Source organism: Podarcis gaigeae, assembly GCF_964106915.1.
Source record: "Podarcis gaigeae genome assembly, chromosome: 13".
NCBI classification, from domain to species: domain Eukaryota; kingdom Metazoa; phylum Chordata; class Lepidosauria; order Squamata; family Lacertidae; genus Podarcis; species Podarcis gaigeae.
This window is the reverse complement of record NC_139689.1, coordinates 44,362,513-44,387,512: the sequence shown is the minus strand read 5'-3', so window position 1 is coordinate 44,387,512 and position 25,000 is coordinate 44,362,513. Positions and strand designations below refer to the sequence as shown.

Below are 25,000 nucleotides of genomic sequence, written 5' to 3'. Positions count from 1 at the left end.
GGTTGGTGGGGTATCTTGATGCAGAGCCTGAGCTAGATGTGAAGCTACAGGGAACCAGGCAGAGGGCCTTCTGGCACCCTCCCTCTGGAACGCTCTCCCATCAGATATCAAGGAAATGCATAGCTAACTTTTAAGAGACATCTGAAGGCAGTCCTGTATACGGAAGCTTTTTAAGATCTAATGCAGGAGTCAGCAGCCTTTTTCAGCTGTGGGCCGGTCCACCGTCCCTCAGACCATGTTTGTTTGGAGTTTTTTTTGGGGGGGGGATGAACAAATTCCTGGTGTGAGGGCCTGGGAATCTGATTCAGAGGCTGAACCTGAGGAATCCCAGCCTGCACAGGAGTCCCCACCTCCATGGCCGGCTGAGCCGGGGCTGGGGCATGAACCTGAAGGGTCCTCACCTGTGCTGGATCCTCAGGTGCAGGCACCAGCTGAGTCTGCTCTGGCTCCTGAGGTGATGGAGGACCCATTGCCTGCAGGTGCTCCACTCTCAGCCCCGTCAGAGGAAGCTGAGGTTGCCTCTGGGTCCGGTAACCCTGGTCTAATGTTTTGTTATGTTTTTATACATTATGGAAGCCGCCCAGAGTAGCTGGGGCGACCGAGTCAGATGCTTGGTAGGATTCCTTCTGTCTCTAGATCCAAAAAAATAACAAATGGTTATGTTGTTTGTATGTCTTTCTTGCCAAAGGTCCATCAGAGCCACAACACTGCCCCCCCACCTTAAAAAACCAGTGCCAATGAACCATTTCTGACACCTTTGAAGCAATGATAACAAAGTCAGCTTCTGACTATGCACTTGGACAGTGTAGACACCCCCCCCCCCAAAAAAATCATCAGATCTATAGTTTACCCCCTCACAGAGCTACAGTTCACAGCACCCTTAACAAACTACAATTCCCAGTGGCGTAGCGTGGGGGGTCAGGGGGGGCCGGCCGCACCGGGCGCAACATCTGGGTTTTAGGGTTTGGGGGCGCAAATCCACGGGTTAGGGGCCGCAAATTACTTGCCTTGACAACCCACGCTACGCCACTGACAATTCCCAATATTATTTGGGTGGAAAATGTGATTTACATGTGTGATGTGTGTGCAGTCAGTGTCACCTCCCAGCTGCTTTTCCGCTTGGGAACGCTGTTTTCAAATATTTGAGCCAAAGGGTGGAGATTTCAGCCCTAGGCAATATGCCTGGCAGGCACCCTCGAGTCCCAGCACGGTTCTTCTAAGACATGAAGCTCTGGGAAGCAGGGACTGTCTCTACTGAGTGTGTGAATTGTCTCACAAACCAGGGAAAGCAGAATTCCCAGATGGAGCCCTCGCTGCTCAGTCTTCTGGGAAGGATGTATTATTCATTATTTTTATTTTATTTTATTAACTGGATTTATGTAGCCACCCCACAGCATAAGCTCTGTGGGCGGCTCACAAAACAAACGCATCAATTAAAATGCAATATAAAACAGTAAACGGATTAAAAGCTGGAAGCACAGGATTGTGTTTGCTTACCCAGGAATACTCGGAAGCCTCAGTAAAAGTCTGACCGTAAATGTTACGGTCAGGTAGCTGGGGGGGAAAGTGGTTGTGCAATTCAGCTGGTAAATTAGATGGCCTCTGGGTTCTTCCAATTCATTTTTCTAGCATTACAGTTTTGAATGTAAAGATCTGTTAATTTGCAAAGCTTTAGTGGAGGAGGAATGGAGCTCCAGGACTTTCTCTCTCTCTCTTTTTTTAAGAGCAGGGGGTAATTGACAGAATCTCCCTGCTCTGGCAAGTAAATGAAGTGATGTTAATGAAGCTTTCAAATTTGTTTGTGACAGATTAGAACAGAGGAAGGCGGAGAATGTGGAACATCGTCTGAGCAAAGTCTCTTTTCCTTTCCTTTGATGGGGCTTCTAATTCTTGATGGTGTGATTAGTAACACTTCTTTGCAAGATGGTTAGCATTTCCAATTAAAAGTTAAAAGATGCATTTCAGGCTGCCTTAGATTGATTTGTTAAAGTTCTCCGTGTTTCACAAGTTGAACCCTTTTAGTCGGAAGTCAGCAGAACTGGATTCAATGGTGCTTGCTCCCAGGAAACCATTTAACGGGTTGCAATCAGGCTGATCCTAATAAATTCGGTATTATGCTGTATATCGCTGCTGTGTGTGTTTGTCGACTCTCCTTGGGGGCATGGCTGTGGGTGTTGTTCCTGATAGCTACGGTCAGGCTACTAGCCACAATGGTTATTGTTGCATGTGCTGTGGTCTAAACCACTGAGCCTCTTGGGCCTAACAGTCGGAAGGTCGGCAGTTCAAATCCCCGCAATGGGGTGAGCTCCTGTCGCTCCGTCCCAGCTCCTGCCAACCTAGCAGTTCGAAACCACGCCAGTGCAAGTAGATAAATAGGTACCGCTCCAGCGGGAAGGTAAATGGCTTTTCCGTGCGCTCTGGTTTCCACCACGATGTCCCATTGTGCCAGAAGTGGTTTAGTCACGCTGGCCACATGACCCAGAAAGCTGTCTGTGGACAAAGGCTGGCTCCCTCGGCCTGAAAGCGAGATGAGAACCGCAACCCCATAGCTACCTTTGACTGAACTAAACCACCCAGGGGTCCTTTACCTTTACCACATCAGTCTCTGAGCGGGGCAAGATCCCAGGGGTTCCAGCTGTGAGATGGGCACCTCAGGCAGTAGACATTTTGGGGCACAGAGCAGTAACTTCTGCTCACTAAGCTAATCTCAGGTGCTGTGGAGGATACTGCCTCATCCATCCGTGTTGAAATAAGATTTAACTCTGTTACGGCTAAAATCTGGGTGTGAGGCTGCTCTGCCACCCAGCTCATCGGACTAAGTCCGTGGGTCCCTGCGGAGGAAAATGAGCTCAGCCGTAGACAGGAGCAAACTGCAGAAGATCCAAGTTTATTGCGCAACAGGTTCAAGGCGAGACTGAACAGCGAGAAAGGGGTGACATGAGTTTTTGAAACTCCCTCCATGTCCCAGAATACAGTGCAAAACACGTCATGAATACATTAAAGAGAGGTTTGGTTACACAGATTACATCATGAATATATTAAAGGGAGGTTGGGTTACACAGATTAACATATGGAGGAGGGAGGGGGGATATGCAGAGCCGGAGATGAGAAAACAATGGTCCCAAATATGCATAGTCTGCCACCTGACATTGCCTGGAGGAAAGGCTGATCAGAGCCATTTGACAGGATTAGGGTCTTAACACCTTGCTGGAGGGATTATGCTGGACAGGGGAGGTGTGATGGAGTCCTAGAGAAATTGAGCAAACTGGCCCGTTGATTTTCTATGAATTTTATAGATTTTAGTCCCTTTTGACATTGACAATTGGAAATAAATTGATATATTGTAGCGAAGAAGAAGGTGAAGAAGACATGCCCCCCCCCTTCCGTATCAACTCCTAGTCTGGATAAGGATATTGAGTTTATGCAGCTCCTTACATACATGGTTCCCCATACGTTCAAGCTATACACAATAAGGAACTAGGAAGGTTAAAAACACACATACACAACTACAATAAACTAAGGTTAAAAAAAGGTAAAGGACCCCTGGACAGTTACCGTAAGTCCAGTCAAAGGTGACTATGGGATTCCGGCACTCATCTCGCTTTCAGGCCGAGGAAGCCGGCATTTGTCCACAGACAGCTTTCCAGGTCATGTGGCCAGCATGACTAAACTGCTTCTGGAGCAACGGGACACCATGATGGAAGCCACAGCACACAGAAACGCCGTTTACCTTCCCACTACAGCAGTACCTATTTATCTACTTGCAATGGCGTGCCTTCAAACTGCTAGGCTGTCAGGAGCTGGGACAGAGCAATGGGAGCTCACCCTGTCGCGGGGATTTGAACTGCTAACCTTCTGATCAGCAAGCCCAAGAGACTCAGTGGTTTAGGTCACAGTGCCACCCACATCTAGGAACTAGGAATAAAGGGCGAGTAACCAACTCCTGGGGACGCAGGTGACACTGTGGATAAAACCACAGAGCCTAGGGCTTGCCGATCAGAAGGTCGGCAGTTCAAATCCCCATGACAGGGTGAGCTCCCGTTGCTTGGTCCCTGCTCCAGCCAACCTAGCAGTTTGAAAGCACATCAAAGTGCAAATAGATAGATAGGTACCGCTCTGGCGGGAAGGTAAACGGCGTTTCTGTGTGCTGCTCTGGTTCGCCAAAAGCGGCTTAGTCATGCTGGCCACATGACCCGGAAGCTGTACGCCGGCTCCCTCGGCCAGTAAAGCGAGATGAGCGCTGCAACCCCAGAGTCGGTCACGACTGGACCTAATGGTCAGGGGTCCCTTTACCTTTACTCCTGCCTTATCCTCAAAAGTAATTTGCCAGGAGTAGCAGAAGGGTGTAAAAATAGCTCTACAAAACAGCTTCTAGATTTCCTCTCCACCCCTAACACATGGATAGGTAAGCTGCATTCTGTCACATTGGGGCTGGCTTTGGCGGCCCACCCAGCCTCTGGGCACTCAGCGCCAGCCAGAGTGCGTGCGCCAGACTAGCAGCAAGTAATGAAACAGTCCCATCTCTCCGTGAGTGACTGCCACCTGGGCATCCTGCCCCGGCAGCATGTGCCACGAGGAGGGGTTGCGTGGGCAGAAGTGCTCAAGGGGGTACAGATGTACCAGGCTTCCAGCCAGCAGAGGTGGGGCAGAAACTTCGGGAATTAGGGAGGGAGGGTGTGTCTGCCCTTCAGCAACTCTCCTTGATTACCCCCCTTCTTTTGCCAACATGTTTTGTTGGACCAACGTACATTTATCTAAGGGTGGAAGCTTTTGAGTTTTAAAGAACTCTTTATTCAGAGTTCTGTGAAAGCTGATGGCATACTCCTTAAGCTGGTCTGTTAACAAGACTCCTTTGCATTCCCTGTCACTTCGGTCCAGTACAGTGGTACCTCTGGTTACGTACTTAATTCATTCCGGAAGTCCGTTCTTAACATGAAACTGTTCTTAACCTGAGGTACCCCTTTAGCTAATGGGGCCTCCCGCTGCTGCCACACGATTTCTGTTCTCATCCTGAAGCAAAGTTCTTAACCCGAGGTACTATTTCTGGGTTAGCAGAGTCTGTAACCTGAAGCGTATGTAACCTGAAGCGTACGTAACCCGAGATACCACTGTATAGCAAAAGGTAAAGGAGCCCTGGATGGTTAAGTACAGTCAAAGGCGACTATGGGGTTGCGGCGCTCATCTCACTTTCAGGCCGAGGGAGCCAGGGTTTCTCCACAGACAGATTTCCGAGTCATGTGGCCAGCAGGACTAAACCGCTTCTGGTGCAATGGGACACCGTGACGGAAACCAGAGCACATGGAAATGCTGTTTACCTTCCCGCCACAGTGGTACCTATTGATCTACTTTTGAACTGCTAGGTTGGCAGGAGCTGGGACAGAGCAACGGGAGCTCACTCCATCACAGGGATTCAAACCGCCGATCTTCCAATCAGCAAGCCCAAGAGGCTCAGTGGTTTAGACCACATTGCCACCCTTGTCCCCAATAACAACCATACCTATTAATAAGTTAGTGCATGTTGTTGAACTACAACTCCCATCAGCCCTAGCAAGCACAGCCAATAGCAACTGCTACACCACCCATTGGAGATCATATGGCCAGAACTGTCAAGTTCCACTCAGAATTTCCCCAAACTTCTGCATATGACTCTGAGTATGGTAAAGTTCTGGGACATGGGTGGCACTGTGGTCTAAACCACAGGGCCTAGGACAGCGGTTCAAATCCCTGTGATGGGGTGAGCTCCCATTGCTCGGTCCCTGCTCCTGCCCACCTAGCAGTTCGAAAGCATGTCAAAGTGCAAGTAGATAAATAGGTACCGCTCTGGTGGGAAGGTAAACGGCGTTTCCGTGCGCTGCTCTGGTTCGCCAGAAGCGGCTTAGTCATGCTGGCCCCATGACCTGGAAGCTGTACGCCTGCTCCCTCGGCCAATAAATCGAGATGAGCGCCGCAACCCCAGAATCGGTCACGACTGGACCTAATGGTCAGGGGTCCCTTTAACTTTACCTTTATGGTAAGGTTCTAGAAAGGCTGTTCTGAACTCCACAACTCATCTGGGCTTTGCTAAGTACACATGGAGCTGTCCGTGAATGCTGTGACCCATCCATGCAAGTACTGTGAAATTGTATATATACACTGGAGGAGAATTAAGTAGTAGCATTGTTTTTTCTTCTTAAAAAGAGAGGTGCACACCTTCTACCATATGTGGTGGGAGTGCAGAAGGGTGAAACAATTTTGGGAGAAAGTACACACTGAATTGAAGAAGATATTAAAGTACACGTTCATAAAGAAACCAGAAATCTTTCTTCTAGGGATATTAGGACAAGAGATAAAAAAAGGAAGATCTCAGATTGGTATACTATGCGGTTACGGCAGCAAGGGTAGTATTAGCCCAGAAGTGGAAACTACGGGAAACCCCAACGGTGGAGGAGTGGAGATCTAAGTTGTCAGATTACGCAGAGTTGGATAGATTAACAGGAAAAGTTAGATACATAAGAGACCAAGTGTTCACCAAAGATTGGGAAAAGTATGTAGATTATCTGGAATGTATTAGTGAAGGGCAAATAACGCTAAAGGGATTTAGAGACGCACTGTGAAAGACTAAGAGTTATTGTGCAAAACAAACAGGAATTAGGAATCGGTATAATGACAATATAAGTAATGAAACGTGTAATTTTATTTATTGCTTCGAATGATTTACGGACAGGCTGAAGGAAGCCCCGTAAGAGACAACTATGTTATATGGATGATATGGAAATGATAATTGCTGTTTATTATTTTTAATTTTTCTTTTCTGTGTATTTTCTTTGTATTTGTGTGTTACCTTGTGTTCTTTTTGAAAATAACTAATAAAAAAGAATGAGAAAAAAAATAAAAAAAATAAAAACAGAGGTGCACATCCCTGCCTCCCCAGGTCCTCACCCAACCCTTGGCTGAGTTGGCCAATGTTTTTTGACTCTCCGCTTCTGAGAGCCGGCATGTGCCAGAATCATGTAATCTCTAACGGACGGTTGCTGTGCCACGGAACTAGCACATTTCCCCTCCTAGGGTGAGTCTGCCCATTAAAACCACCTCTGTTTTGGGCCCTCTGGCATTTGGCAGAGCAGCCCATCACAGTGCTGTGTTAAGCAAGCTAGGGAGCAGCTGGACCTGGGTGAGGTAGTAAGCAACTGGTGTATTAGCCCAGTGGCATGTTAAAAAGAGATGCTTCCTAGCAACTCGGCTGCTCGTTGCTTTTTCATGGAAGAACTTCCTTGCACAACAGGAAGAAATCAACAACCGTAGCCTTTCCCACCGCGATATCTCAATGCCTGGGAGCAAGGGGGAGGAGGGATGTTCACCTGCTGACACCTGTCTGTGCTACTGCTGTTCAAAGCACAGAGCAGCAGCCCTTAAAAATAAGGACAAGTGACCATTAGAGCTACTTACCCTTACGTAAAGGTAAAGGGACCCCTGAGCATTAGGTCCAGTCGTGACCGACTCTGGGGTTGCGACGCTCATCTCGCTTTATTGGCCAAGGGAGCCGGCATACAGCTTCCGGGTCATGGGGCCAGCATGACTAAGCCGCTTCTGGCGAACCAGAGCAGCGCACGGAAATGCCGTTTACCTTACCTATTTATCTACTTGCACTTTGACGTGCTTTCGAACTGCTAGGTTGGCAGGAGCTGGAACTGAACAACGGGAGCTCACCCCATCGCGGGGATTTGAACCACTGACCTTCTGATCGGCAAGTCCTAGGCTCTGTGGTTTAACCCACAGCGCCACCTGCGTCCCTCCGTTCAGGTTATATATGTGTGTAAATAAACCATGTATCATAAAGACACCACAGTCTCCATTGCGCCTTGTTTTCAAAAGGAAACAAGAACCCTCTGCAATCTTGCACTGCTCAGTGATTGGGGTGACATGCAACAGTATATCTCACCAGGTGAGGCTGGTGCATTAAATCCCATCCCTCCTGGACAGGTAGTCTGGTAACACCTTGATTCGATGACATGGGTCTGCCTTTGAAGACTGCTTGCAAGCTTCTGTTTAAAATACAGTGACGACACAAAAGCTAACATCAGGCCAGGGGACCTGGGGCGGAAGGAAGGCTGCACCCACTGCCTCCCAGGAAGACCATTACAGCCAGTAGGAGACCACAGCCAAATATGCTTTCCCCTTCCCCTCTGTGCCAGAAACTGTTCTGTTCCAGATGCCTGTTCTTCCAGGACTGCAGAACCAAGACGAAGAAGGGACACTCCAGCCCTATCTATCGGTTAGTGAGTGCTGGTTCAAGCAAGAACATTAGCAAAGGAAGGTGATTGGCCCAGCCTGAACTGGATAGCCATCTTTGTAGCTCTCCACTTTGTCCTGGTTGCTCTCCTCTGCCTCTTCCCCACTCCTTGTGTCTCTCTTGTTTTTTTGGTTTGCAAGGACTTGTCTCTGCCTCCCTCAATTGATGTGAGATGCTCTGGGAGCCAATCATGGTCAGGAAAGCAGGATGAAAACACAGCAAGCAAGCAAATATATAAATCCATAGGCTCCCTGAATTGGGGAATTGTTTGGAGTTTATTTTTTATTTCTATTTCTCAAGGGTTCCAGCCTACCCATGCGTCCTTGCTGGTGCTCTGCACGGCATTTTGCACCCAAAGCCATTCCCAGCCTGTGCTTCTGAGGATCTGAAAAGTATGCGATCTTCATATGCAAAGGCATATTTTGCAGAAGGCATATTTTGTAGGGGATCCTCCTGCCAGTACGCAGCAGGAAAGCCACGCTGAGGATCAAACACAGGACTAGGCAGGGAACCCAGGAAGGCTCGAACCCCGGGAAGTCTTGGTCTGTTAAATAAGCACAGAGGCAATTCTCAGAATGGTAAAGAGGTTAGATGGAACATCTTGGAGCAGGCTGCACGCAGAAATGGCTAAGCAGAGTACAGTATTCTGCAGCGTGCCATGGAGATAGAAGCAATACATTGCGTGGAAATAGCTCAGTGTGTCTTAAGCAGCTGTTGCTGCTGTTGCTGCAGCCGCCGTGCTGTTCCTGCTCTCTCAGCCACAGCTGCTAATGAACTCCGTGCACTAAATAAATGCTCTTGTGCGCACCCTCCCTGGGAAATGTTGGGCTTGCAGCAGTGAAGGTTAGGAAAACGGTGCAATGCAGGCGGCCGTCAGATGCAAGGCCTGGTTAGCTGCACTTGTTCCACATTACGTCACCCTTTATACGGCAGCAGAAGCCGGCTGAGTGTCTGGGTGGCAAGGCTGTGTAAGGATTTGGGGCCCAACAATGGCAGGATAGATGGGGTGGGTTGCATGAATTGTGTTTCACCCGTGTCATTAGCCAGCCAAACAAATCTGTCACTCGCTTTTACCTCTTGTTCTGTTCTTGTGTCTCTCTCTGTGTGTGAGAGAGTTCATCTCTCTGTAGCTTCATCATCAATCAATGGCTTTTATTCATAGCAAGACCACAGAAGTGGTGCGATGGGAGACAGCTGCACCTGTTGAACTTTGTGCTGTCGTGCAGCTGCCGAGCAGCGAGGAGCCTTGCGCCAAGGGGGTGGTAAAGGTAAAGGTAAAGGGACTCTTGACCGTTAGGTCCAGTCTCGGATGACTCTGAGGTTGCAGCACTCATCTTGCTTTACTGGCTGAGGGAGCCGGCGTACAGCTTCCGGGTCATGTGGCCAGCAGTGCACAGTAATGCTGTTTACCTTCCCGCTGGAGTGGTACCTATTTATCTACTTGCACTTCATGCTTTCGAACTGCTAGGCTGGCAGGAGCAGGGACCAAGGAACGAGAGCTCACCCCATCATGGGGATTTGAACTGCCGACCTTCTGATTGGCAAGCCCTAGGCTCTGTGGTTTAACCAACAGCACCACCCGCATCCCTGTAAGGAGTGGTAAGCTACAGTAAATGGCTGACACTTTCAGTACAAGTCTTGTCAACTGGCCAGACAACCTGCTCTGATAGGTCATCACAAACTAAAAAGAGATCATCTTTAATTTCAGCTCTTGTGCTTGGAATGGAAGACTTTTTGATAGCTAAGTGTTGTGGAATTAGCTACAATTCAGGTAGATCTTTTTATATAGTTCGTTAAGGTGACTGTATTAAGCTTGGAAGCAAAGAGGTAGGAGGGAATGTTTAATATACAACTTTAAAAGTTTAAAAACTATTATGAGAAATTGTTGTTGTTGTTTAGTCGTTTAGTCGTGTCCGACCCTTCGTGACCCCATGGACCAGAGCACACCAGGCACTCCTGTCTTCCACGGCCTCCCACAGTTTGGTCAAACTCATGCTGGCAGCTTTGAGAACACTGTCCAGCCATCTTGTCTGTCGTCCCCTTCTCCTTGTGCCCTCAATCTTTCCCAACACCACGGTCTTTTCCAGGGAGTCTTCTCTTCTCATGAGGTGGCCAAAGTATTGGAACCTCAGCTTCAGGATGTGTCCTTCCAGTGAGCACTCAGGGCTGATTTCCTTAAGAATGGATAGGTTTGATCTTCTTGCAGTCCATGGGACTTGCCAGAGTCTCCTCCAGCACCACAATTCAAAAGCATCAATTCTTCGGTGATCAACCTTCTTTATGGTCCAGCTCTCACTTCCATACATCACTACTGGGAAAACCATGGCTTTAACTATACGGATCTTTGTTGGCAAGGTGATGTCTCTGCTTTTTAAGATGCTGTCTAGGTTTGTCATCGCTTTTCTCCCAAGGAGCAGGCGTCTTTTAATTTCATGACTTGTGTCACCATCTGCAGTGATCATGGAGCCCAAGAAACTAAAATCTCTCACTGCCTCCATTTCTTCCCCTTCTGTTTGCCAGGAGATGATGGGACCAGTATGTATGTATGAGAAATACAGTATGTATGAGAAATACATACTTTTAAAAATCTGATTAAAAAATCTGCTGTGATCGAAAAACACAGTGTTTGCAGAGTTTTGGGATTTGTTGCCAAAATTTTGTAATTACAAAAATATTTGCAATTTGTAATTCTTTTGTAGATGCAGGGCCTGAGTGATGCAAAACTCACAGGACATTAAACTCCCCCCCCCTTTGCTTCCTGCTCCCCCTTTCCATTTGCCAGGTCACCCCCACCTTTTTCTACACTGAACACATTAAGCTGCCTTGTCCTCAGGCAGACTTAGTCCATCTTTTTCAGCCTTGCCTACTGCGCCTGGAAGCTGATCTCCATTGTCTCCTGCAACATGACACCACTTTCTGCCAGAGGTGGGGAACTCGTGGTCCTCCAGATGTTGCTGAAACACAACTCCCATCATTATGCTTTTCTAAAAAAAGGACGCCTGCCCTCCCTGCTCTGCATAACCTTGCTTGCTTAGCTGAGAAACACCTGCAGCAAAGGCCAGTACCTTGGAAAGGCTATAAAGGAAGCTCTGGGCATTTGCAGTGCTTTGCAGGACTGGGCCCATTGAACCAAACCAAACCAAATAAATCCAACTAACAGTGCAGCAGTGCTACAACCTGGGGTCACCATGAGGAGGGCATTAGCACAGACCCTCCAAGTGTTCCTTTTTTCCAGGGACAGACCCGGATTTACAAAGCCATCCCAGGTTCTGATTTGATCCCAGAATATCCTGCTTTTCCTTGGGACCCGGGTGGCGCTGTTCCTTAGGACGTCCCTGTTTTTATCAGAGAAATGCTGGATGGTATGGGGTTGTGCGACACACACCCACACACCCACACACACACCCCGAGCCGAGGAGATAAGTAACTATACAACCTTTAGAAGGCATCTGAAGGCAGCCCTGTATAGGGAAGTTTTTTTATTGTATAATGTTTTGTTATGTTTTTATATACAGTGGTACCTCTGGTTACAAACTTAAATTGTTCCAGAGGTCCGTTCTTAACCTGAAACCATTCTTAACCTGAGGTACCACTTTAGCTAAAGGGGCCTCCCACTGCCGCCGTGCCACCACCAGAATGCAATTTCTGTTCTCATCCTGAGGTAAAGTTCTTAACCTGAGGTACTACTTTTGCGTTATCAGAATCCGTTCTTAACCTGAAGTGTTTGTAACCTGAGGTGTTTGTAACCCAAGGTACCACTGTATGTTGTAAGCCACCCAGAGTTGCTGGGGTAACCCAGGGCAGGGTATAAATATTATTATTATTATTATTATTATTATTATTATTATTATTATTATCATTGAAAAGGGAGACCCTATTTTCATCGGATAAATGTTGGAGGGTATGGTGGCAGAGGCAGAACAGAAGTTGTTTCACACTTCAGGGTGCAAGCCTGCAGTCATGGATCGGGTCCCCCACCCCACTCCCAGGTGGGAGACAGGAGAAAGGGGGCTGTTGCATGCCAGGTTGGTAGAATCCTTTTCTTCTTCTTTTTCCTCCAGGCTCTGGTTAATGAGTATTTTCTCTGTGGAGTGGTTGGCAGCAGAGGGAAAGCTCTCTGGCTTCTGCTCCAGGGTCAGAGAATGTTGGTGGAACTTGTAACATCCCATTAAAAACACACACAACAACAACAACAACAACAACAACAGCCAGGTGAGAGATAGAGGTGGCTAGACCTCTCAATTGCCCCAGAACACCTGAAGCAACAAAAAGAATGATAGATTATATATAGACCAGTGGTGGCCAGACGCGGCCTTCCAGCTGTTTGGGGACTACAACTCCCATCATCCCTAGCTAACAGGACCAGTGGGATGATGGGAATTGCAGTCCCAAAACAGCTGGCAGGCCAAAGTAGGCCACCACTGATATAGACAGTGTCCCTCTGCATCTGACGGATTTCGCCTGTGCCTGTTTACCACTGGCGCCAACTCCAGGGGGCCCTGGGTGCCTGGGCACCCACAAATATTTTACTCTAAGTCTGGGTGTTTAGTATCCATATTTTCGTTGGTTTAACATGGGTGAGCTCACCAAAAGGCAGGGCTCTTGCTATTAGGACTTGGTTTTTACTCGGTTCTTGGCCGGATACTGCTAACCTCAGTAGCCTCTCCAAACTTTTCTTCCGGAGGTATCCTTGAAAAGAGTTAGTGGCAGAAATGAACCCCATACTGGCTACGGAGACTTTGGAAGTGGGGAAGATCCATTTCAGTCCTTTATTCTACCAGCACGTATTTGCCTATAGAGCGGCAATACTTTTAAGCATCATCTTCAAACTTTCTGCCACCATCTTAAGACGGAAGAAGTCTACAAATATTCCTCTCTCTTTTTGTGCCCATCTGCGCCTCAGAAACTTGCAAACCTGCATTTTGAGTGCTAACTGGACCCTCGTTTTGTTTCTTAATCTGTTTTAGTAACAGGGCACCATTGTTTTGTCCAAAACCACCGTGACTGAGGTCTTGAGGATTTACTAAATTGGGAGTGGGAGATGACAACTTCTTGCAAAATTGCACCAGGCTTGCTCAGCGAAGAGCATTCACTGTTGCCTCCATGCGACGGATTAACTGCCTGGGCAACTTCCAGAGGCAGTTTATAAAACATACAGATGGCATCCACAGCTGCTGCTTTCCATTCTTACTCCATCCCTGCTCCTGTTTTCAAATATGCCAGCAAGGGCTCTCCTCTGCTTTCCTCCCCCCTTTCTTAAAAAGACACCACCTGACCCTCAACTTCGAAGTCCTTTCGTCCTGCTATGGTATTTTGTAGGTGTTGCAGTACATCAAGAAAGAAAACGCATTGTAGGCTTTTTTGGGGAGGGAGGGCCTCTCTTTAATCCCCTCCCCCACTGCTCGCGGGACCTAAATTAGGTGCCCCATTTGAGCTGTTGGCCAAATGCTCTCTTAAAACCTTTCAGTCTTAAAATGATACGTTTTGGTTGGAGTTGCTACCATCCAGAGCACACAAGCACTGCTTTTGACACCAGGTGGCACTTTGGACCAATCTGGCTCAGAGCTCAGTCTTTCATAGGCCATCATTCCAGAGCATCCATTGGAAAAAGGCTGGCGCAAGCCTGACAAACATGTGGGGCTCTCTACTTTTATTTAGATAAAACTGCTTCAGTCGGGAACACACAGGCCCTGTTTGTTTCCTTTCACAGCACAAAGCATTTGGCGTGGGGAGGGAGGGGAAAGGGTGTCTGTAGCTCCTATTTCATGCTGGCTGGGACAACATGTGGTTTGAGCATCTTAAGAAAGATGCTTTGCTTTGGACATCAGTGGACACTCTCTCTTGGCTATGTCTGCCAGGAGTGGATGCGCACCCATAGAATACATTTTTGGAGTATGCAAGGTGTTATGTACTGAAGTTCTCACCCTGGGCCAGCAGGGGGATACTGTAGATAGTTTTCGCTCAGGTCCACATATGCAAATAAGGAATTGAAAGTGACGTTCAGTGATTGGATAGTTACAGAAAGTTGTTACCGTTGCGTTGTAGTGGAGCTCTATATATGCAGGCTGGCTGAACTCTTCAGTTCAGTTCTGTTCTGGCCTGTGAATAAACAAGAGCTGCTTGAAGAATCGCTGTGTCGTCTGATATGTTCACCCACAACTTAACACAAGGTAAAAAGGTAAAGGACCCCTGGACGGTTAAGTCCAGTCAAAGGCAACTATGGGATTCCGGCACTCGTCTCGCTTTCAGGCTGAGGGAGCTGGCATTTGTCCACAGACAGTTTTCCAGATCATGTGGCCAGCAGGACTAAACCGCTTCTGGCGCAACGGGACACCGTGATGGAAGCCACAGTGCACAGAAACGCCGTTTACCTTCCCTCCACAGCCATACCTATTTATCTACTTGCACTGGCATGCTCTTGAACTGCTAGGTTGGCAGGAGCAGGGACAGAGCAATGCGAGTTCACCTTGTCATGGGGATTTGAACCGCTGACCTTCTGATCGGCAAGACCAAGAGGCTCAGTGTTTAGACCCTTATGGATTATCCACATGTCCCTGTCTACATACATCTGCTAAACCAGCAGATAGCTACCGTGGTTGTCCTTCAGATGTTGATGGACTCCCAAATCCCATCACCTCCACCCAGTATGGCCAACTGTCAGTGATGGTTGGAAACGGGAGTCCAGCCAAGATCCTGTGTTAAATAATATACAGTTGGCATGTTTGTCTGCAGCCACAGCCTTTGATGGAAGGCTCTGCCGACAGTGAATCGTGTCTGTTGAGAGGTTTGGTTGGGAATGGTACTGCTCTGCTACATCCCCAAAGGTTATGGAATGTCCTGCAGGAGCCCAGGAGAAAACGGACTTTCTGATCATAAATTCTCATTTCCTGTGGCTCCCAGAAGGTAGTCGTTCTGCTCACCACTATGCCCTCTAGCAAACCATTATTAACTTCTCCCTAGGTCCTAATACCCCAATGGGATGGAGAGCAGGGCCGAACGGTGTCTGGTTTTCAACATTGTGATATATCACTAGCTAAACATCGTGATATACCAATATATATATATATCACAATGTCTGAAACGTGGAGCTAAACAGGGTAATGTCCTGGCAACTGCTACTCCTTAGAAGTCTTTCATTTTGGGTTCTTTGGTTCCCAAAAGAAAATGGCAGCCACAGCTTGTGACGGCCACAAGTTTCTGCTTTGGTTGAACTCTTCTGAAGAGCTGGCTGTTAATGCTGTGAATCACCAGCGTAAGAAATTTTTGCAAAGGAGAAGCAAATTTTGTTGGGCATGGTCCAACCTCCACCAATACCGACACTCCAAGTATCCCTATTTTCCAGGCACAGTCCCAGATGTACAGAGGCCATCCCACTTTCAGATTCGATCCCGGAATGCCCCACTTTCCCTTATTTATTGGAGAAATAGGTGGAGAGTATGTAGTTATATGACTCCCAAGCTAAGGAGCTAAGTTACTAGACAACCTTTAGAAGACATCTGAAAGCAGCCCTGTATAGGTAAGTTTTTAAAAAAATGTTTAATGTTTTATTATGTTTTTATATATATTGGAAGCTGCCCAGAGTGGCTGGGGCAACCCAGTCAGATGGGCAGGGTATAAATAATAAAACTATAATTATTGAATAGGACGTCCCTATTTTCATCGAAGAGATGTTGTAAGGTATGCCAATAGGCAGTGAATGAGGACAGCCTTCCTTCTGATGCTTTAACCCCAACCTGCAAAAAGCCTGCTCAGCTTTCCCTGCAGCTGCAAAGGTAGAAAGTCCACTTGGGAATTATGTCAACAGCTTGTTTTTGTCTAGATAAGCAATAAGCCACATGAATAAGAAAACTGCTGGAGATATCAGCATTTTTAAGAAGAGGATCCCTACTCTCGACTTGTAGCACACGGCTTCTGGCTTTTGTGGACTAGCCTATGTGGGTGTTAAGTCCTGGAAGAGGCTTTCGTCTCCCTTCCAGTTCCATAAACCTGATCCCCAAAAACTTCTCTGTTGGGGATTATAGAGCAGGGTTGAAGGAAGCCATCTGATCCCCAGCCAACTCCTTCCGCACCTCGGGGCAATGCCTAGCAACGACAGGCAGATAAAACTTGGGAGCGGAGCGTTATGTATCGTTCAAGTAGCAACAAACCCCGAGAAAGCAAAAGCTCATAAACAAGATCTGTTCACTCTCCAACTCTGGAAGCAGGGCTCCTGCCTGGACCTTGCAATGTTGCTTGGAGAGAAGGACACTGAACCTGTGCATAGCTGTCAACTGTCTCTTATTTGGCGGGAAAGTCCCTTATCCCAGCGCCATGTCCCACTGCTGTCCCTTATTGATGATGTCCCTTACATTTCTCGGGTTTCAAAGGAAGCAGCTCCTCTCCCTCCCTCCCTGCCGGCCAGGGAGGCTCCAACTGTGTTGCTTGGCTGCATTGCTCACCCAATAAGGAGTCTAAGAACGACTGGGTGGTAGAGCTTGCATGCCTTGTGCCAATCAAATCGGCCGCGTTGCTTGGGGACTTGCCTTTGCTCAGCGCTTCCCAGCGGAGAGGTGACGGTGGTTTTCCTTGCTGCATCCCCTTTGCTGGGTTGCTGCACTGTGGGAACCACCGCTTGAGGCTTCGTTTGGCTGCTGGCTGGGCTTTCTGCCTTTGGCTCGGAGGGGCTCAGAAGTTGAACATACCTGTGCATGGAAAATCCCTTATTTTGGCTGCTGATCCCTTATTTTTGAGGCTGCTGGTCCCTTATTTTCAAATCTGTAAGTTGACAGCTATGAACCTTAGTGGGTTTCCCTTCACTGCCAAGTAGCTACAGCCACACACTTGAGGGTTGCCACCAAGGCAGCAGCCATAGCGTCATGGCAGGTAGACTTCAAGCCCACTACTGCTTAGAATCATAGAATTGTAGAGTTGGGAGGGACCCCGAGGGTCATCCAGTCCAACCCCCTGCAATTCAGGAATCTCAACTGAAGCATCCGTGACAGATGGCCACCTTACTTCTGCTTAAAAGCCTCCAAGGAAGGAGAGTCCACAACCTCCTGAGGGAGACAGTTCCACTGTCTCACTGCTCTTCCTGTCAGAAAGTTCTTCCTGATGTTTAATCGGAATCTCCATTCTTGTAACTTGAAGCCCTTGGTTCAAGTCCTACCCTCCAGAGCAGGAGAAAACAAGCTTGTTCCCTCTCCCATGGAACAGCCCTTGAGATATTTGAAGATGGCTATCATATCTCCTGTGCTGGTCCCGGGGGAAAGGTTACCGAGAGGCGAGGTCAGGGTCCTGGGTCGAGGGTCTGTAGATTGGCCTCCAAGGGTGGAGCGGGGTCGGAAGCGAGGAACTGGGCAAGGACAGGAACTCTGAAGGTGCAGGTCTGGGTGCTGGTTGAAACAGCTCTACAATGACGTTGCTCCTGCAACCTGGGACCGGGCTGACTGGCCTTTATCTTCTCTGAGGCCAGGGGCGGTCCCGGCCCCCAGGAGACCCGCCTCTCCTGGCCTTAAGGCAAGCACTCCTCCTGGGAGAAACCAGTTCCCTCCGCCTCTCTGCCCTGAGCCTCTGCAGTTCAGGAGAGGCCGAAGGGTTACTGAGCCCAGGGGGAGACTCGCCTTCCCCTGACAGGGCTGGGAGAGGAGCACCTGTAGGCACTGTGTCCTCAATCACCTCCGGAGCCAGAGTGGATTCACCTGGTGCCTGCTCCTGAGGATCCGGCACAGGTGCAGGCGCTTCAGATGCAAGGCCCTGCCCCAGTTCAGCCGGCCCTGAAGGCGGGGACTCCTGTGCAGGCTGGGGTTCCTCCGGTTCAGCCTCTGAATCAGATTCCCAGGCCATCACATCTCCTCCCAGCCTCCTCTTTTCCAGGCTAAGCATACCCAGCTCCTTCAACTGTTCCTCATAAGGCTTGGTTTCCAGGCCCTTGATTATTTTGGACACGTTCCAGGAACATCTTCAGGAATTAAAAACATGCCCACTTCATAGATGAAAACAAGCTCTTCCTTTCCACCCACCAGACTCCAATGACTTTTGCTGGCTTTACAAACCAGGTGGAAGTGAGGTAAACATAGAAGCAGAGTCCAGGGTAGACTATTCTGAGGAAGGTGGCCCCAGACTTTTGCTCTCCAGGTGTTGCTGAATTAAAGCCCCATCAAGCCAACGGCCAGGGATTATGGGAGTTGTAGTCCAGGAACATTGGGAGAGTCATAGGTTACCTATATCGTTCAAACACATTTCAGGATAATCCCTGAGGTAGATTACCATCAAAGATGGCTGAATCTCCTTTCAATGACTACAAATGCCTTTTACAGATAGGTAGCCGTGTTGGTCTGCCATAGTAAAAAAAATATATAAAAAAATCCTTCCAGTAGCACCTTAAAGACCAACTAAGTCAGTTCTTGGTATGAGCTTTCGTGTGCATGCACACTTCTTCAGATACACCATCAGTGTATCAGTGTACATCAGTGATGGGTGTATCTGAAGAAGTGTGCATGCACACGAAAGCTCATACCAAGAACTGACTTAGTTGGTCTTTAAGGTGCTACTGGAAGGAATTTTTTTGTTTTGTTTTTACAAATGCCTTGCCTGTCTTCCCAGCTTTGACAAACTTGGCACTGAGAAGTTGGGGTTTTTTTTTGTTTTTTGTTTGCAAAAAGGAGCCTTTGAATTTCAACCCATGGCCAGGGCCCCACTGCTAGTTAATTTGGGAGTTTATGAAGCTTTTATTCAAGCAGCTTACTGAGAGGATGCTATTTAATGATTAATAAAGACCTCGAAAATTTGCTTTAGTGAGGTTCATTTATGGTCAGAACTATTATGCTAAAAATAGGATTAATAAATTATGAAGGCTCCCATTCCTGACAGGGAAAATCACTGCAGCAATGTATTACTCTTAACTTCCAAGGTGCCCATCACTTAATAGTTCATTATCAGCCATGGGCAAGGAGAAGAAAGGCAGCCATTATTATTTTATTCAGGACAGGCACCTTCCAGAACCCCTAGCACACAATCATAGGTACATTTGCCCATGCTCAGAGGCACTCCGGCTTCTTAAAGGGCCCTTGTGCCAAGGCCTTGCATTACAAAACACAGCTGAACACACCGGACAAAGGAATGGCATCCAGTAATCTAGTGACGAAATACAACATCAACCCCGAATATTTGGCAAACGTCTCCTTCAGCATCCATGCTTCCCAGTGCAGACCAAATATGGAGCAGCAAAAGGAGCTATTGAGGAGGGAGAGGAGGAAAAACACAACTCTGTGAGGAAGAATTGTTCTCTTAATAAGGTTTTCATCTCATCAGGGGAGACAATTTATGTATTAGAAGCCTAATAATAATCACACGCTGACGGCAAAATACCTAAGCTCCAAGGAATGATTTGGCTTAGCGGGCAGGTCATGCTAAGCGACTGACCGACTTTTGTCCCTCACACAAAACAAAACTTGCTAACTGCCAAATTAGCCCAAACATTTTGCATTTGGGGATGCGGGAGTGAGCGGGGGGTCGGGGAGGAGGAAGAGAAACGGAATTAAACACCTCAGCCCGAAAATTTATTATTATTATTTTTCTATCAAATTCAAAATCTTTGGGCGATCGTTGTGGTTTCCTTCCTTCTGTAGATTCTCGATTCTGGCAAAATATATAGGGATAAAAGGTTCCATATCTTCCATCCGGATACCCTCCCCTCTCTTGTGCATACATAGGCATGCACTTTTTACCAATGAAGGCCTGGATGTGTGGGGTTTGGGCCTCATGGACGACCGTGGCCTGAGATAACCCCATGTCGAAATCCCAGACCAAGCAGAGGCTGGAAGGGAGATCCTGGAACACCAGCTGCTGCCCAGCAAGGACAATGGAGCCGCTGTCCTCAAACCCAGCGCGGTTAACAATTGTGCCTTTTTTATTTCATTTTGGCAGAGAGGATGAACAGGCAGCCTCGGCTAATCCTGCCTGTGAATAGATCCCTTGGTGCCAGCGCAACTGCGGCACTCAGTCCGCTAACTCGAAAGGGAGAAGGGTTGGCTACCAAGCGTAGAAAGCAGCCACTGAAATCTCAAGAGTCCTGAAGTCCTGGTGTGTGGACAAGGCACTGGCTGCTCAGAGGAGAGGTAGAAAATGGAGACCCCCCCCCCTTCTTCGACATATGCAGAGATACACCTGAGGCCTAGCTCAAACCAAGACCTATAAGCAGGGTTGGCAAGGTTGTGGCCTGAATTCTGCCAGGTGCCCCCAAAATCTGGAGGGTTATAGGTTAGCCACACCCTGATCTCAGTGGGCGCTGCCATGGTAGATCACAGACCCTCTAAATGCCCCCATTTTCCAGGGATTTACAGAAGCTCTCCCGGTTTCTGATTTGATCCCAGAATGTCCCACTTTTCTTTAGAACATCCTCGTTTTCACTGGAGAAATGTTGGTGGGTATGGAGTTAAGCGACCCCAAAGCCAAGGAGATAAGTAACTAGGGAAACTTTAGAAGACATCTGAAGGCAGCCCTGTATAGAGAAGTTTTTTTTAAAAAAATGTTCAGTGTTTCCCCTAATTTCATCAGAGAAATGTTGGAGAGTATGAGATCAGCCTACAAGACATTTGCCCAACTCGGGGGGCTCTGTCCCCAAAATCCCTTTGCTCCCCTTAGTTAGAAGCACATGACCACTCCATATTTTGTTTTATTTTTTCTTAGTCCTAGAACACCTGACCATATGCAGAAGTGGTTTCCCACACAACCAAATCACACTTTGCAGGCAGGCTTGGACCCCAGAGCCACCGCATCCCCTTAGAGTTTTGCAAGCATTTGATCCAGAGAAAAGTCCTTCGATGGCACCAGAGGGTGGAAAAAGTTAATGGTGGCGGTGAAAATTAAATTGGTTTGTGTTTTAGGAAGAACGAGCTTTACACCCATCAAGAACCTAAAACGGTACCCAACCCCAGTGCTGGATTCCCAGATATATTAGGGAGCATGGAGTTATTATTTTGATTTGCAAGAAGAAGTTGCTTGACACACACGGCCACCTCTGTTCCCTTCTCTGGTCCAGGGCCAAAGGTCAGCAGCCTTCTCCCTCTCCTCCTCCAATCATTGCAGATTTGTCCATTGGCAACAATCCGTGGCTCAACCTCACTCTCTGCCAGGGCCCTTAATGAATGCTAATGCGACAATACTTCCTGGCCTCTTGACACACACGTACGCTGCGCTCCTGTCTATCAAGCCCATTTCTCCAAATCCTCTCGAGAGGGAATTTGCATGGCGGCATTTCCATACCTCCCGATAAACGTGCCTGGGTTCCCGCTGCCCCAAAGCGGCATCGTCCAGATACAACGTGAGAAGGAGAGACTTCAGACACAAATGCGCTTTGAGGGAAAACGAAAGAATGACTTCTCTTTGGCGCAAACCAAAACCATGCAGCGCCGCGGAACTGGAAGCCAACAGCAGCAATAAATTGCCAAAACAATGTCCTGGTTAATTTACTACCCGTGGCACAGAAGTGGAGCTGTCCTTCCTCCTCCTCCCCTCCTTTTTCCCCAGGGAAAAGATATGACGAAAAAACTCCCACCCAAACTCTGCTTTGGAATCAACCTCAATGCAGTGGTCAAAAGCATTTCAAGCAACGAGAGAGTGTGAAGGCACGGCAACAGAGGGGAAATGGGCTCCTCCCGTGACGCTGGAGTGGCTCTGAGAGGTTCAGTTGTCCCTCTCTCATCTCTTGAATCATACGAAGCAAATGAGAGAGGCACGGATGTCCTGCAATTGAAGGCACTAGAGGGTGTGACTGAGAGGATGCTGTGAGGAAAGATGGCTCCTGACGACACAGCTCCTGACCTCTCCAACTTTCCTGCCAGCCACCTACCTGGCTGTGCCTCACCTGTTCAGTAGTGAAGCTACCCCATGGTCCAAGGCCTTAAATGCACTTCTGTTTACCATTCCCCTACAAAGCGTTTCACCCCCCCCAGCCTCCGCTACCATCTTTCCCCCGCCTTTCCCAAAACAACGCGCACCCTACCCACACCCGCCGCCATTTTGTCTTCTCAAATGACCACCTTTTTTCTGCCAACCCATCCGCAGCTCTTTATTCCGTGACCGGACCTGTGCGGGAGCGCTAGCCCTGCACTTCGCCGTGCGCATACAATTCACAAACACGCACGCACACACATGTACACATGCTAAAGGCATGGCTTGACTGCCCCACGCCATGGCTGTACGAAGAGGCCAGTGGCCTGGGCAACCTACACATCATACGCTAGCTCCAAAATAATTGCTCTGAAGAGAATAAGAAGATTTCTGCCCACCCCCCACCCCCCTGATATCTGTGCCTCACGCAGAGATGCGCTCCTTTTCCTCGGAGGTCATCCGCTACCTGAGCATTTTCTGTGTCCTGTGCAATACTAGCCCCACATCCAGACATTGTCAATGTATGCATAGCATTTCGCGGCTTCAGGCAGAAACGTTTTTCCGGGGGAAGGCTGCCTGTTTTCCCTCAGGCCTACATCCCGGGGAACGGCGCAGAGACCTCCCCCTGACCAAATACTGTACAAAGAGATATGAACAAGACAGGCAGTGCTCTGCTTCAGCCCCTGGGGGGGGGGGTCTCCTCCATCTCCTCTCACATCACCGAGCAGCTCTTTGCCCGGTCTTTGCGGATCTCGGGGTCAGTCAACAGGTCCGTCCGAGCGGGCAACTGCGCCGCCCGCTTCAGCCCTCGCTTTGAGTTGTTGCGCTTGAGGTGCTTGTGGATGCGGTTGACGGACGCCAGGGTGGTCACGTGGAAAACGTCACGCACGCTGTTCTCCGAAACCTTGGAAGAGCATTCCACGTACGCCACGGCTCCCAGCTGCCTGGCCAAAATGCTGCCCTGTGCAGGGGGGGGGGGGGGGGGGGAGAAAAGCACCAAAACATTACGCCAGAATTTGGCCCCCGTATTTATTCTTCTGCTTTTCCCCCCTCTCTCTCTCTCACCTTGGTTTCATAAGCCTCCCCCTTGATTTTGCCAAGACCTGCTCCCTTCCGTCCCCTAAAAAAACAACGCGCAGTAGAGTTTGGATTTGATATCCCGCTTTATCACTACCCGAAGGAGTCTCAAAGCGGCTAACATTCTCCTTTCCCTTCCTCCCCCACAACACACACTCTGTGAGGTGAGTGGGGCTGAGAGACTTCAGAGAAGTGTGACTGGCCCAAGGTCACCCAGCAGCTGCAGGTGGAGGAGCGGGGAATCGAAACCGGTTCCCCAGATTACGAGTCTACCGCTCTTAACCACTACACCACACTGGCTCTAATCCGTACTCCTAGCACTAATACGGAGCCCCCACCAGATACTCTCGGCTCACCACCTTTCCTAGACGCTGCTAACTCCATGTGTTTCTTTAACATCACAGCTAGCAGTTAATTTTAGTTTTTTCCCTAGAAGGTAGAAAGAGTGCAAGGTGCTTCTTTTAATATATATATATATATATATATATATATATATATATATATATATATCACAAAACGAGCAAGGGAGGAAGGGCTGGTGTGTAAAACTAGGGAGGTGTGAGAAAAAGGCTGGGGTTTGTGAGTGCCGGAGTGCAAAGCAATGTTAAGCACTCGCTTTGCTGGGTTGGCACGAAAGCCGTGTGCAGAGACTAATGCTCTCAGCTGCCATTCGGCTCCCCTCTGCCCCCTGCCGCCCCCCCCCGGGGGGGGAATGTGCAAAAGGAGCATCACAGAGTGCGCTGCCTCTGGCACCTTGTCCCTTCCTGCCTGGTATTTCAGATGCACTTGCCTCTGAACATACGGAGTTGGGGTTTTATTCACCTTAGTTTCTGTCTTGCTCATTTCATTGGCCACAGGGTGGGTTGCAGTACAGATAGGATAGAGAGGAATTATTTAAAAACGTGACCATATATGGGTTGGGAAAGCACACCCCCCCCCCATTTTGCAGATTAATTAGCAGCCCTGAGAACATGGGCTGGCTCGTTAGCTCGCATCACCTGCAATTACCTGCGGTCCTTTTTTTTTTTTTTTGCTGCCTTCCACTTATTTCCTGCCAGAAAACACTTCTGGGGGTAGGGAGTTCACACACACACACACACACACACACACACACACACACACACACAGTGCATAAACGAGAGAAGATAAATGTAGCTAACATGCACTTGGTGCTTGTAGTCAACTGGGGCAATACATGTGTTTGGCTCCTGCACATGTCAGGTGCAAGAATCTATGCATCCTTCAGACTTCTGAACCCTAAGTTTTTAATGTGATCCATGCGACGGTCACCTCCAGGCTTGACTACTGTAATTCGCTCTATGCAGGGCTGCCCTTGAAGCTGTCCCAGAAACTCCAGCGGGTGCAGAATGCTGCAGCGAGGCTCCTCACAGGGTCTCTGCCATGGGAGCACATTCACCCAGTGCTTTTCCAGCTGCACTGGCTCCCGGTGGAGTACAGGGTCAGATTTAAGGTGCTAGTTTTGACCTTTAAAGCCCTTCACGGCCTAGGACCCTCGTACCTACGGGACCGCCTCTCCTGGTCTGCCCCACAGAGGACCTTAAGGTCCATATATAGCAACACCCTAGAGGTCCCGGGCCCTAAGGAAGTTAGATTGGCTTCAACCAGAGCCAGGGCCTTTTCAACACTGGCTCCAGCCTGGTGGAACGCTCTGCCTCATGAGACCAGGGCCCTGCAGGATCTGATTTCTTTCCGCAGGGCCTGTAAGACAGAGTTGTTCCACCTGGCCTTTGGCTTGGAGCCAATTTGATTCCCTCCCTCTTTCTT

General features: G+C 48.5%; 2 protein-coding genes across 3 annotated transcripts in view; one reads left to right on the top strand and one right to left on the bottom strand.

Moving 5' to 3' along the window:
- LOC310830103 (putative protein PTGES3L) overlaps nt 1–25,000 on the top strand; it is a 280,219-nt gene that overhangs the window by 39,568 nt on the left and 215,651 nt on the right. The gene's annotated exons all lie outside the window — the stretch shown is intronic.
- Nucleotides 19,203–25,000, bottom strand: part of RND2 (Rho family GTPase 2) — a 40,827-nt gene continuing 35,029 nt past the window's right edge. The window contains exon 5 of the mRNA XM_083709925.1: nt 19,203–23,099. Within this exon, the coding sequence (XP_083566051.1) occupies nt 22,851–23,099 (249 nt within the window). The 3' untranslated portion in view covers nt 19,203–22,850. The remainder of the gene's footprint in view (nt 23,100–25,000) is intronic.